At 53.1% G+C, this 13,008-nt stretch overlaps 1 protein-coding gene across 1 annotated transcript in view; it reads right to left on the minus strand.

Annotated features, from left to right (window-relative positions):
• The window catches only part of ZC3H7B (zinc finger CCCH-type containing 7B), a 62,493-nt gene that overhangs the window by 27,562 nt on the left and 21,923 nt on the right, over positions 1-13,008 (minus strand). Inside the window, exons 2-7 of the mRNA XM_038550435.1 lie at positions 10,130-10,188; positions 6,887-6,920; positions 6,564-6,761; positions 5,226-5,384; positions 2,300-2,380; positions 1,442-1,498 (exon numbers count right to left, since the gene is read on the minus strand). Of these exons, the coding sequence (XP_038406363.1) occupies positions 1,442-1,498; positions 2,300-2,380; positions 5,226-5,384; positions 6,564-6,761; positions 6,887-6,920; positions 10,130-10,182 (582 nt within the window). The 5' untranslated portion in view covers positions 10,183-10,188. The remainder of the gene's footprint in view (positions 1-1,441; positions 1,499-2,299; positions 2,381-5,225; positions 5,385-6,563; positions 6,762-6,886; positions 6,921-10,129; positions 10,189-13,008) is intronic.

The raw sequence follows: 13,008 nt of genomic DNA on the forward strand, positions 1-13,008 counted from the left end.
AGGCTTCCTGCATAGAGCCTGCTTTTCCCTCTGCCTTTGTCTCTGTCTCTCTCTCTGTTTCTCTCATGAATAAATAAATAAAATCTTAAAGAAAAGAAAAGAAAAATGTTATATACATATATATGTGTGTTTGTGTGTGTGTGTGTGTGTATGGTTTTTTTTTTTTTTATTTTTTTTTTATGAGCATCCAGTATGTGCCAGGCCACAAAATTTCTGGTTATAATCCATGAGGAATGTTCTACAGGCAGATCCACATCTGCTTCCCTTGGCACCCGGAAGTCCCCAAGGGCAAGGATGCACCTGCCTAGCTCAGCTATGCCCCAGTGCCCAGTCCAGGGGTTCCCTGGGAGTTTGCTGAGTGAACGGATGAAAGCCTTATAACACTCAGAAGGCAATCAGGCCTGCTGCCGTCTCTGTGTGATGCTGGCACAGTCCGCTCCTCACTCTGTGCCTCTGTCTCCCCTTATGTACAACAAGGAGGCAGGACTCCAGCCTCCACCAGCCTGTCCTTTGTCTTCCTCAAAGCCTCAAAGTCCAGCTGAGCATGTGTGGTGAGCAGTGGGAGAGTCCAACGTGTGTACTGGGCCCCTGTCAGCACCCCCAGGATGAGCCAGGGTTGTACAAGGGTCTTGGCCCTGGGAGTGAGGACATCTAAAACCTAGGATGATGCTGTGATATCAGCAGCCACCTCTTATAGCTCCCTCGGGTGCCACACTTCTCAGGGCATGCTCCCTTGTTCTGGCCTAGGGACAGAACACCCTCATTTCACAGATTCAAAATCTGAGGCTCAGAGATGAAGGTTCTGCCAAGAACAGCCCGCACGCAGCAGGTTGGGCTCTTCTCTGTGGGAGTCCCAGGTGTGAGCTCTGCGCCCCCCACTTTCACGCGTCTCCCCAGCCGTCACTCGGGCAGGGGTACCCAGGAGGCTTCAGTGGGGGTGGAGGGTGTGCTTTAGCTGGGACTTGAAAATAAAAAGGCAGAGAAAGTAGGGTAAGCAGGAGGGAAGAAGTCAGAGACCTGGAAGCCTAGATGCGAAAGACTGTTGGGGAGCAAAGCAACAGCAGCAGGAAGGGTTGGGGAGGGGAGCAGAAAGGTAATTGGGACCAGGCCACCCAGGCTTCCCGCCAACAGCAGCCACAGCCTGTCCCCACACTTTGCCCTGTGGTCACAGGAGGCTTCTCCTACGAGGTGGAGGAGCTGTGCGTCCCCAGAGCTGTCCCTGAGTCTGGCCCGGACCCAGGTTGTCAGTCATGCCCTCTTCCTAGGGCAGGTGCCTGGCTCCCAGCGGTGGGGACTGGGACAGATGGAGCCCAACCCTTTGGTCTGATGGCCCCGGACCTACCGCTCGGGTCTGTATACCCCACAGAGGGAGTCCAAAGCTCTCGTGATAGGCTGGTACTGGAGGCAGGGAGGGAGGCTTGGGGTCCAGGCCCCCACCTACCTGGTCTGCCATGCCAGCCGCAGTGCCATTACTGAGCAGAGAAAACGTTTCCAATTCCTGCAGAGATCAGAGAAGTGGGAAGAGATGAACATTCCAGAAACACACTTAGTGTCCCATTAGCCAGGGCAGCAGAAGGGGCCCCAACACAGGCAGCTGGGGTCTGTAGTACCCTAAGGTCCTCTGCCCCTAGGCCTGCCGGAAGTTACCTGCCCTGTCTCTGGGTCAGATTCAGGCATTTTCTGGGACCCAGGCAGAGGACTTCCACACACATGTTCCTACTGTGTGCCAGGTGCCACATCAAACATTCTTTCATTGCGATCCTCCCAGGAACCCCCCTGAAGTGGACATACTTATTCCAATGTTCCAGATGTAGAAACCACAGGGGAGAGAGAGCTAAGCTGCTCAAGGTCACAGCCGACTCTAGAGCCATACCCTCTCCTACATGCGGCTTCCTGGCATACGGTAGGTGCCAAATGAATAAATGTGGATCTGAAAGAGCCACCCAGATACCAAGGTCTCAAATAAGCCCCATACAGAGGTTATTTGAGAACATAAGGTCAAAGGACACCAGTGTCAACTCAGGCCACTTCTGGGGGCATTTAAGTTGGCCAGGGCGTGGGGAGCAGGTTTTTAGCAGCTGGCATCTAAGGTAAACTGGAAGCTTTGGCCATTCTTTGCTTTCCCAAAAGGTTCTCAAAGTCAGTCCAAGACTTTCAGGCAACAGGGGGGAAGATCATTTCCCTCTGTCCTGACCTGGCCCCGGCCACCCTCACCCGCTTCTGTCCGAAGGTGCCTGGTCCCCCCTCAGACCTCCCCATCTGCACCCCCGCCCACCCTCAGTGCCCAGAGCCCACCTACCTGGGGCCTCTTATATGCTTTCCGAACTCGAAGCCCAAGCTTCTGAGCCAGCTCCTGACCAAGCTGAGTTACGCTTTCATCCTGCAACAGCAAGACGCAGGGTAGAGTGGGTCAGTCTGCCCTAGCTCACAGAGCTATGCTCCGGAGACCTTGAGCAGCACTTCAAAGGAGTGGGGGGGGGAGTGGACATCCACGGTTACTCCCGCATTATCGACAAGGGAGTGAGGCCCCAGGAGGGGTCACTGGCTGCCCAGGTCACACAGCTCATTTGTGGTCAGGCTGAACCAGAATTCATGCTTCCCTCTTTCCTTTTACTGTGGGAAGGGGAAAGGAATAATTTTTATTTTGGATTCTTAGATTATCTTTTTTATTTCTAAAATTCAGCAAGTAGTAGTGTCACTGTAGAGGGCTGAAATGTTGCAGAGAGAGCAACTGCTCCCCTGCATTACCACCATCCTCACCCTAGGCTCCTCCCCAGAGGGAACATGCCTTGTGGTCTGAACTATTTCCCTATGGACCTTTTCTAGGAATTTACATATGTGCCTACGGACCTCTAAAGGATGCTTGGTTTTGCTTTGTGAGGATTTTCTCCTTTTTTTTTTAAATTTTTTTTTACATAAGTGAGATCATATTATGACTATTGTTCTACAACTTGCTTCTTTCACCACACAATGTCTTGGAACTCTTTGCAAGGGAGGACATGTGGGTGGTGCCCAGGCTCATAGGAGCGAGAATGTGGGAGGTTTGCAACGTGGCTGGCCCACAGTTAGCGCTCAGTAAGAGCACCCAGCATTCCTTCCTCCCTCCAAAGGTGTATTACTGTATGCGCATTATGTGCGAGGCAAGGGCTAGGAGCCAGGGACACCACCGTCACAGGAAGACAGGGTCTGGGCCTCATGGAGGCTCCTATCTAGCTGTGAACACCAACCAGTAAACAAAGAAGTAGGACCATGGTCCAGGTAGCAAAGGGGCCACAGGGATGTTATAACATCCCACGTATTTGTCTATCTCCCTACCTGATGAGCTCCTACAGCCCAGGGCCAGAGTCTTAGTCATCACTGGTCCCCAGTACCCAGCACAGAGCAGGGCTCAACCAGTATCTGCCAACAAAGACCGGAAAGCTGGGGAATCCCCCACCTCGTAGTCAGAAGTTCTCATCTGGGCACTTTCCTTAGTCAAGTTAGCAGCCTCTCTGGGCCTCAGCATCCTCACCCATACAGTGGGGTAAATGCGACCCTGCCTGCCCATGAATGGTAAACATGAGACTTGGATGTGGACCTGTATATCTAGAAAATACTAGACACTAGAAAATTCTGTATATCTCAGGGACTACTGTCATAAGAAAGAGATATACTGGGGATCCCTGGGTGGCTCAGCAGTTTAGTGCCTGCCTTCAGCCCAGGCCGTGATACTGGAGATCCGGGATCGAGTCCCCTATCAGGCTCCCTGCATGGAGCCTGCTTTTCCCTCTGCCTGTGTCTCTGCCTCTCTCTCTCTCTCTGTGTGTCTCTCATGAATAAATAAATAAAATCTTAAAAAAAAAAAAAGAAAGAAAGATATACTGTCTGTATATCTCAATTATGAACTAAATTGAATTGGAGAAGCACAAATAATAAACAAAAAGTATAGTAACAGTTAATGTTTTCTGAACTTACTATGCCTGGCTATTGTGCCAACTGCCTTGAGGTATGATTTTTTGGATTCCATCCTCATAGCCCAGTGATGCATGGCATATTATCACCCCCATTTGACAGGGGTGCAAATGAAGGCTCACAGAGACTAACCTGTGTGTGTTCAAGGTCACACAGCTAGTAAATGGCTGACCCAAGATTGGAATCCAAACCCAGCTCTCTGACACCCATGTCCTTGACCACTGTGCACCCAGCTTCTCCTCTCTTCTGACCACCCAGATCCTTCCTGCTTCTTCTGGCCCCACTCAAGTCTACTTTCCTCCCATGAGGGAGCCCTCCAAGATCCTGATCACTTTGGGGCAGAATTGAGCCTTTTCTGAGCCCTTTCATACTCATTATTTCAGAGATAAAGTAGGAGGAGCATTTTATAGACATGGAGTTGATATGCAGACAGGGGAAGTGTTTTGTCCAAAGTCATATTGGGAGTCACAGTAGAGCCAGGCCTAGACTGGGGGGACTGTTTTCACATCTCCTAGCAGACTGTGGGTCCCTGAAGGGCACAGATCTGGGAAATTTGTGGGTGCTTAGTAAATACTTGTTAAATGGATGAATAAACGGGGAGGGGGCAGGTGTCCCACTGTGTGTGTGTCAGGGCAAGCAAGGCTCACTACAGGTCAATTCTCCATCTCTCCCCCACCTAATAAATGCCTGGACATCAGGATCCCAGCACATGTGGCACCCCTACTGGTCCTCACTGCCACCCTGTACCCGTACAGTACAGAGGCTAAGAGTGCCAACCCTAGAATCGGACTGCCTGGGTTCAAGGGTGAGCTCCAGCTGTGATCTCGGGTAAGTTCCTATCTCTTGTCGGTGCCTGTCTCCTCATCTTTATTTTTTTTTTCTCCTCATCTTTAAAATGGGGATAATAAGAGTATCTACCTCAAAGGGGTGATGCAAGGATTAGGTGAGTTAACACACGGTGTATTTTTAGCAGTGCCTGAACACAACCAGAGCTCAGGGTCCCTATCGTACATGTGAGTGAGAGCCCCAGAGGAGAAAGCAGGCTCAGAAGAGCCGAGGGGCACCCGGGTGGCTCCGTGGTTGAGAGTCCACCTTCAGCTCAGGGTGTGATCCTGGGGTCCCGGGATCGAGTCCCACATGGGGCTCCCTGCATGGAGCCTGCTTCTTCCTCTGCCTGTGTCTCTACCTCTCTCTGTGTGTCTCTCATGAAAAAAAAAAAATCTAGAAAAAAAAGGAAGAGCCAAGAGCCCAGACCCTTGCCGCGGGGCACTCACGTGGGGCCGGGCAAGGGAGCACCGGCTGCTGCACTCGTAGGCCTCCTTGTGCCGCCCCAGCTCACTGAGGGCACGCGCCTTGCGGAACAGCGCTCGAATGTTCTCGCCGTCCAGGCCTAGCGCTTTCTCGCTGTCCTCCAGCGCCTTCTCATACAGGCCCTGCAGAGAGGGGTGGGCGGCTCAGCGGTGGGCGCCTATTCCCTCCCTCCAGCCGGGGTCTCCTGCCCCCTTCCCTGTAGAGACGGAGGATGCTGGAGGACCAGGGTTGGGGTGGGGGGCCCCAGAGCCCCAGAAACAGCTCTGGCATTCACTCTTTGGTCGAGGGCAACCAACACACCCTGGCAGGCTCCTGGAGTAGAGGGGCCTTCAAATTCTAACAATGACGAGTGTGGTGTTTCAGACTCATCTACTCTATCTGCCTTGGGCTCAGAGCACCATGGACCAAGAGTAATAAAGGCACCTCTGAGAAGAAGGGGAATCATGAAGGCAGCTCAGGGGACGGAAGACGGTATGAATAGGCATCTGGTAGACACATGCTTTTCCAGAACAGTCCACTCTGGATTGCAGAGGGGTTACTAGGTCCTCTGCAGAGCTCACAGCAGAATTTCCCAGAGGATGTGGTCAGTAAGCAAGCAGGACAGGGATGAGGTGGAGGCCCAAGCTTTAAGGGGGCAGGGGGAGGGACACCTGGGTGGCTCAGCGGTTTGGTGCCTGCCTTTGGGTGTAATCCTGGAGACCTGGGATTGAGTCCTACCTCAGGCTGCCTGCATGGAGCCTGCTTCTCCCTCTGCCTATGTCTTTGCCTCTCTCTCTGTATCTCTCATGAGTAAATAAATAAAATCTTTAAAAAAGGCAGGGAGGCTGGGGGAGACAGGAAGGGAGGGAGCCCAGGAGAGAGGAAAGGGAAGGCCAGGGATTTGCAGAAAGAGGCAGCAGTGATGAGGGGAGTGGTTCTCAGCCCTGACTGTCCAGACTCCTGCCACTGCCCCAGGCCACCCTGACAGTCTAACTTAATTCACCTGGGGTGAGGCTGAGGCTCATGACAAACCATTTTCGGTTTGTCACAGATCAGTACTTTAAAGGCTCTCCAGGGGAGTCTGTGGTGAAGCTGGGGTTGAGAGCTGTGGCAGTGGATGGTGAGACTCGCACAGGAAGAGGAGGAGGTGGAGGAGGAGGAGGAGGAGGAGGAGGAGGAGGAAGAGGAGGAAGAGGAGGAGAAGCCGGCCCTGCAGAGGCTCAAGGAGTGCCCACCTGGCTGAGCCTGCTCAGCAGGGCATCTGGGGGATGTGCTGATCAGAGTGAGGAGAGTTGGAGGGGAAGGGCAGGCGACAGGCTCACCATGGTGAAGTAGCAGGCGGCCCGGTTGACATGCAGCTTGCACAGCAGCTCCTGGGGTAGAGCCACCTGATCGGAGGCGGCGTAGTCGGCCACGTTCAGCCCCTCCATGTACTGCACCAGGGCCTGCTTATAGTCCTTCTCCCGAAACAGGTCATTGCCCTCAGCAAACAGGTTCTGTACCAGCTTGAGCAGAAAGGCCTGCCAGGGGGCAGGGGGCAGAGGGGGCTCAGGGGTCTCCATGCAGCCCAAGGCTTAGACACCTCGCCCCCTCTCCTGGACATCCCTGCCCTTCACCTTCCCCCAGCCCAGCAGCTGACACTCACCTCATATTCTTCTTGCTTTAGGGGTAGTGTCGACCTAGCAGGAAAAGGAGAGGGACACAAAGTCTGGGTGAGCCCTGGCATCTCAGACTCATGGAAGCCCCAGTAGCCTGAGCCAAAGGCCACAGATCATGCCAGGAGCGGACTCCTCTAGCTCGGATCTCAGATGTCACCTCACAGATTAGAAAGGGGACGGCAGTTTTTTCTCCCTAAACCAACACCATGTTCATCTTCCATTTCTGATGGAAGGGGGTTGGAGGAAGGCCTTGTGTTTGCCCCAGAGCCATGGCCAGGCTTTTCCGGTTCAGATGCTGAGACAGAACAGGCCAGCTCCAGCTCCAGCCAGCTGTCCTCATCCTAAGAAATCAGTTCTCTGAGAATGACCACACCTCGATGGACCAAAACCTGCAAATGCAGGCTCCAGGTAGCACAAGAGTCAATCTCAGGTCTCCCATCCCTTCCTGCAGAACATGCATGCCCCCAGCCAATGCCAGGTAACTCTCAGAGCCTGACCCTTCATGCCAGCCCCAACAAAGCAGATGGGGCTGTGGGCATCCTCTCCTCCACTTGGGGCCAATGAAATCCAGCTCAGTGCAGAAGAAAATGACAGCCCAGGAGAATGGAGGCACATCTGTCACGCTAAATGGCTAAGCCCGAAGGGTAGTCTCCCAGTCCTTCATGGCACAGAGGGGAAAACACACGCTCCGACAGGGCAGTGACTTGCTCAAGATCACACAGTAGGTCAGTGTTAGAGCCAGGGCCAGGTGCAAGGCTGGGACTCCTTCTGTTGCCCGGAGCTGCTGTCAACACCTGGGCAAGAAAGACCAGACTGAACCAGTGAGTGAGAAATGGTGAGAGGAGATGCCGAGGTCCCCTGTGTGTGTGGGAGGAGGTGTCCCTGATTGTGACAGTTGGGCTCCCATCTTGATCTCTCACTTGACTCTCCACTGTCAGGACCGGGGCCCATCACTGCTCCCTCTACCACCTAGTCAGGCCCCATTGCTACCTTCCTACCTGGCCTTCCACCTCCAGCACCAGCTCCCTATTTACCTCAAGGTCACTTCATCCTGATGTTTAAGGCTCCACACAAGCCAGCACCACCCCACCTGTGCAAACTGCTTTATGGCCCTGTTATAGTGCTTGGTGCCCAGAGGTGCCTAATAAATGCTTAGCACACAAAGTCTATATATGTGAAAGGACAGTTAATCATAAAAGAAGCATGTCCTACTGTGTTATCTTGTAAAGCCATCCCTTAGGAGACAAACATATGGGTTCCCAGGAGGCTGTCCTATTGCTAAACCTTCTGGGAACTCCCCTCTGGAGACGGAAAGGAGAACACCGAGCTACCATTTACCCCAAGCACAATGACTCCATGAGGGAAGGGGCCTATCTCATCTCGCAGGTGTGGAGAGCACCCAGGAAGTGGGGGAACCAGGATGCAGGACTCAAAGGTCCAGCTCCACAGAAATCAGTGACTTGAAGACACAATTCTGTTGAAAGACAGTATTTGGGGCACCTGAATGGTTCAGTGCTTGAACATCTGCCTTTACCTCAGGTCATGATCCTGGGGTCCTGGGATCGAGTCCCACATCCGGCTCCCTCTAGGAAGCCTGCTTCTCCCTCTGCCTATGTCTCTGCCTCTCTGTATCTCTCATGAATAAGCAAATAAAATCTTAAAAAAAAAAAAAAAAGGAAGAAAGAAAGACCATATTTGCAAGGTTCACTCTGTTAATCAGATTGTCCCCTGCATAAAATTTGAGCAGTACCCTCAAATGGAAGGAAACCCGCCCAGAGAGGAGAGAATAGTGGGCCACAGCTCTCCCAGTGGCCTAAGCAAGACAGAGTGACCATGATGCAAGCGGAGGGAAGGATAGTGTGTGACTGTCGACACAAGCTCCATCAGAGCATCGTAGATACCGTGTGTGTGACAAAGGGCCCAGGCTGTGGAGAAGAGGCAGGTTGTGTTTTACAGGTCTCTGTGAGAAAACAAAATTGGGGAGCTTATCTGAGGGTAGAGAGATGTAAATCCTAGTTGTGTGGGGATTCCCATTTAAGAAAAAAAAATACACAAAATTAGAAACAAAGAATTGCCCGAGGAACCTTCCATGGCTTCGGAAAGGACCCACTCAAGTGAGGGACCCTGCAGCTAACTCATTAGTGTCATGATAAATGTGCCTCTGGGATCTATTTAAGAGAAATAAAAGAAAAAAGTTAGTAAAAATACTTTGTGTGTGAAGGGGAAAAATGGGATAAAACCCTCCAAACATGGCATGTGGAGACTGGAGGGGGGAGCTCAAATAATGGAAAGAAATGTGGGTTACAGGCCAGCCAGACCTGGGTTAGAATCCTATTATTTTAGGGGCAGCTGGGTGGCTCAGTGGTTGATCATCTGCCTTTGGCTCAGGTTGTGGTCCTGGGATCGAGACCTACATCAGGATCCCCACCGGGAGCCTGCTTCTCCCTCTGCCTGTGTCTCTGCCTCTCTCTGTGTGTCTCTCATGAATAAATAAAATCTCTGTGTGTCTCATGAATAAATAAAGTAAAAATCCTTCAAATAAATAAATATCTAAAAAAAAAAATCCTATTACTTTAAAGCCGTGTGACCAGAGGGGATCCCTGGGTGGCTCAGCGGTTTGGCACCTGCCTTTGGCCCAGGGCGTGATACTGGAGTCCTGGGATCGAGTCCCGCATCGGGCTCCTGGCATGGAGCCTGCTTCTCCCTCTGCCTGTGTCTCTGCCTCTCTCTCTCTCTCTGTCTCTCTCTCATGAATAAATAAATAAATCTTTAAAAAATAAAAAATAAAGCTGTGTGACCATAAACAAGTTTTTTAACCTCTCTGAGCCTCAGCAAAATGGAACTAAGACCACCTACCTCCCTGGGCTGTTGTGAGGATTAATGGATGTGAAGAGCCCAGCACAGAGCCTGGGATGTACACAGGTAAGCAGGAGAATTAACAGGATGTGTGCCTCCGTATGTGTAGGGTGAGGGTAAAATGGTACACTGAGCAGGACAGAAGGGTGGCCAGGGTCAGGGAATGTGTGTGCCTGGTTGGAGGGGGGTCACCGATCTACCCCCTGGTCCCTCCAGCCCCTTCCTAGCATGTCCCACCTCCTCGCTCCCCAGCACACAAGGCAGCCTGGGCAGCAGAGGCTTAGCAGGAAGAAAAGGGGGAGCTGGGGAGGCCTGTGCGGGCCTTGGGCAGTGTCGTCAGAGGCCCCAGCCTGCCCAGCCTGCCCCACACTCACTGAATGAACTGCAGCCCCTTCTCGATGTCCGCCTTCCGTCTCTGTCTCTCCATCAGTCTCTGGGGGGAGAGAGCAGTTTATCAATTAGTCAGCAGGGGCCACTGGCTGGTCACAGTGCCCACCCCATGGCGTAGTCTCTCTCATCCCCACACGCAGCCCGTTTCACAGATGACACTGAGGACAGTGACCGGTCTCATGGCCGACAAAGGCCATCTGAACCCAGCCACGCACCTCCTGCCCTCCTCGCAGTGCTGCTGGACCCTGGTTTTGTGTGGTGGGTTTGGTGGGCAGGGGGCTGCCTGGAGGCCACCTGCCTGTTCTCACACATGGCTTGGGTGGCAGTACCGCGCCAGACACCCCAAGTTCCAAGAGAAAAGCTTGTTTTCCCAGCTAACTCAGTCCAAGGAGAAGAGATACAGAAAATGCAAAATGATGCAGCTGATTATGGCTACAACGTAGCACCACACACTGGGGAGGGCACTTCGGGCACTTCCTATAAGAATCTCTTTGAATCTTGCAACAATGCGACGAGGCAGGTGTCATTCTGTCTCCATTTCACCAAGGAGGAAAGGAGCTCAGGGAGCCCCAGTCATGAGCCGGCAGGCAGGCAGCTGAGGCAGGATTTGAACCCAGGCCACCCTCTTTTACCACCAGCAGCCCCTCCGCACAGTCCACAAACACCCGGAGCCGGCCTGGCCCAGACCAAGCCAAGCAGCATGGTGTGTGCCCCATTTTGCCAAGATGGAGGGAATTCCTCAGGTTCTGGACCAGGAAGACAAGCCCAGCAAGGCTGAGGACTGGCCTGATGTTGCACAGCAAGTGATGGTACTGAACACATGCAGGAGACCTGCTTGAGAGAGGCAGGGAGTGAACACTGTTTAAGGAGATGGGAGGCCGGGCAGCCCCGTGGCGCAGCAGTTTGGTGCCGCCTGCAGCCTGGGGTGTGATCCTGGAGACCCGAGATCGAGTCCCACATCGGGCTCCCTGTGTGGAGCCTGCTTCTCCCTCTGCCTGTGTCTCTGCCTCTCTCTCTGTGTGTCTATGACTGAATAAATAAAATCTTAAAAAAAAAAATAAAAAAAAGGAGATGGGAGGCTCAGACAGAGCAGCTAGGGGCTCAGGTACCTTTAGGGCAAGCCCTCCAGGGCCCAGGAGCTTCTAGACCCATCCAGACAGCCTTCCTGGCTTCCACGGAACCATGTATGGACTGGAAGGCCTGCTGGGGGGCAGCTCATCCCACCCAGTGGCAGCCCAGGAGAGGTATGGGCCTTCCCCTGGGTCAGAACCTGAGCCTGGGGCTCCCACCACCTAGCGGGAAGGGGGCTGGGGCTGCCTGGCCTCAGGCCAGCACTTTCTGTCCAGGCCCCTCATAGGCCCCTTCCACGCTCTACCCCACAGCGTGGCCCTCACTCTCTCTCCCACTGAGAGATTATGGAGAGAGGACTGCAGGCTATGCGAGGAAGGTGGAGCTCCATCAGCAGAGGGCTGGTACACAGACACAAGCGGTGGTACCAAGATATAAAAAGGTGTGAGAAACACCCGGCTACTTTGGGGAGGGAGTAAGCATGTCAGATTAACACCTTGCAAAACTCCCTTCCATCTGCATCAACCACATTCTCACAATCCTGTCTTATAAAAGGGGTAGGAGTCACTAGCCCATTTTACAGATGAGAACAGTGAGGCACAAAGTATGAAGCTTCTATCCCGAGGTCACTCGCCCAGAGCATAGGCAAACAGTCCTGTCAGACCAAACGCCACATCCTTGGCCACACTAAGAGCTATGAGACACCATATGGCCAGGGCCAGCCATCTCCCTTCTCTATGCCTCACTTTCCCTCCTCTGTGTAGCTTGTTACAGCTGACAAGGCCTGCCTGGAAGGGTGGCTGTGAGGCTCTAGAGATAAGAGTGTGGGATCAGGGGGATCCCTGGGTGGCTCAGTGGTGGAGTGCCTGCCTTTGGCCCAGGGCATGATTCTGGAGTCCCAGTATCAAGTCCCACGTCGTGCTCCCTGCATGGAGCCTGCTTCTCTCTCTGCCTGTGTCTCTGCCTCTCTCTCTTTCTCTGTGTCTCTCATGAATAAATAAATAAAATCTTAAAAAAAAAAAAAAAGAGTGTGGGATCAGGGAGCTCAGTTCCTCGAATCTCCTTCTTCCCGTGTGTCCTTCCCAGGGAGGGGCAAAGCCACACGGAATCTTCAGACTCCCAGAACAGTGTTCTTCACACCAGATCCTCATACTGGGCAGGGCCAGGGCCATCGCCATGTGCCCATTACACATCTGCTTGTCCTGCCAGGGACTTGGGTCAGGGCTCTGGACTCACACGGACCTGGGTGTGAACACCAGCATTAACACTTGCTGGGTGACTTTGGGCCTCAGTCTCCTGATGGGGAAAATGGGGCTGATGGCAGCCCCCACCCTGCTGGCTGTCGTGAGAATTCAGGAGACAGCACATGGAGTGCATGTGGAATAGGGCAATAGTCCGGCCACCATGGGAACACATGTCATCCAACGCTGCTCCTCCTTCTGGCAAAAAACTGCAAGTGTTTCCTGGGATGGACACAATATGACCCTGTTCTCCTGCAGGAGGCAGGCGGTGATGGCCTGGGCTGCCTGGACCTTGCCAAGCACACCTTTCGGTTGGTCTCTCTGCCCTCGGCTTCCCTGTTTGGGAAACCAGGGCTCATCACCCTCACACGCACAAGCTACTCTGGGCCTCCAGCCAGAACAGGCTGTAGTGGTGTTCCTGCCTCCTGGCTTTCACTCCACAGCTCCTTCCACCTAGGCAGCCATCCTACAAAGGAAATTCCATCCCTCCTTCGAAGCTTGACTCCTCCACAGTCTCCCCCTCTCCCTTCAATAAGACCATCATATGTTCACTC

This window comes from Canis lupus, chromosome 10, assembly GCF_011100685.1.
Source record: "Canis lupus familiaris isolate Mischka breed German Shepherd chromosome 10, alternate assembly UU_Cfam_GSD_1.0, whole genome shotgun sequence".
Classification (NCBI taxonomy): Eukaryota; Metazoa; Chordata; class Mammalia; order Carnivora; family Canidae; genus Canis; species Canis lupus.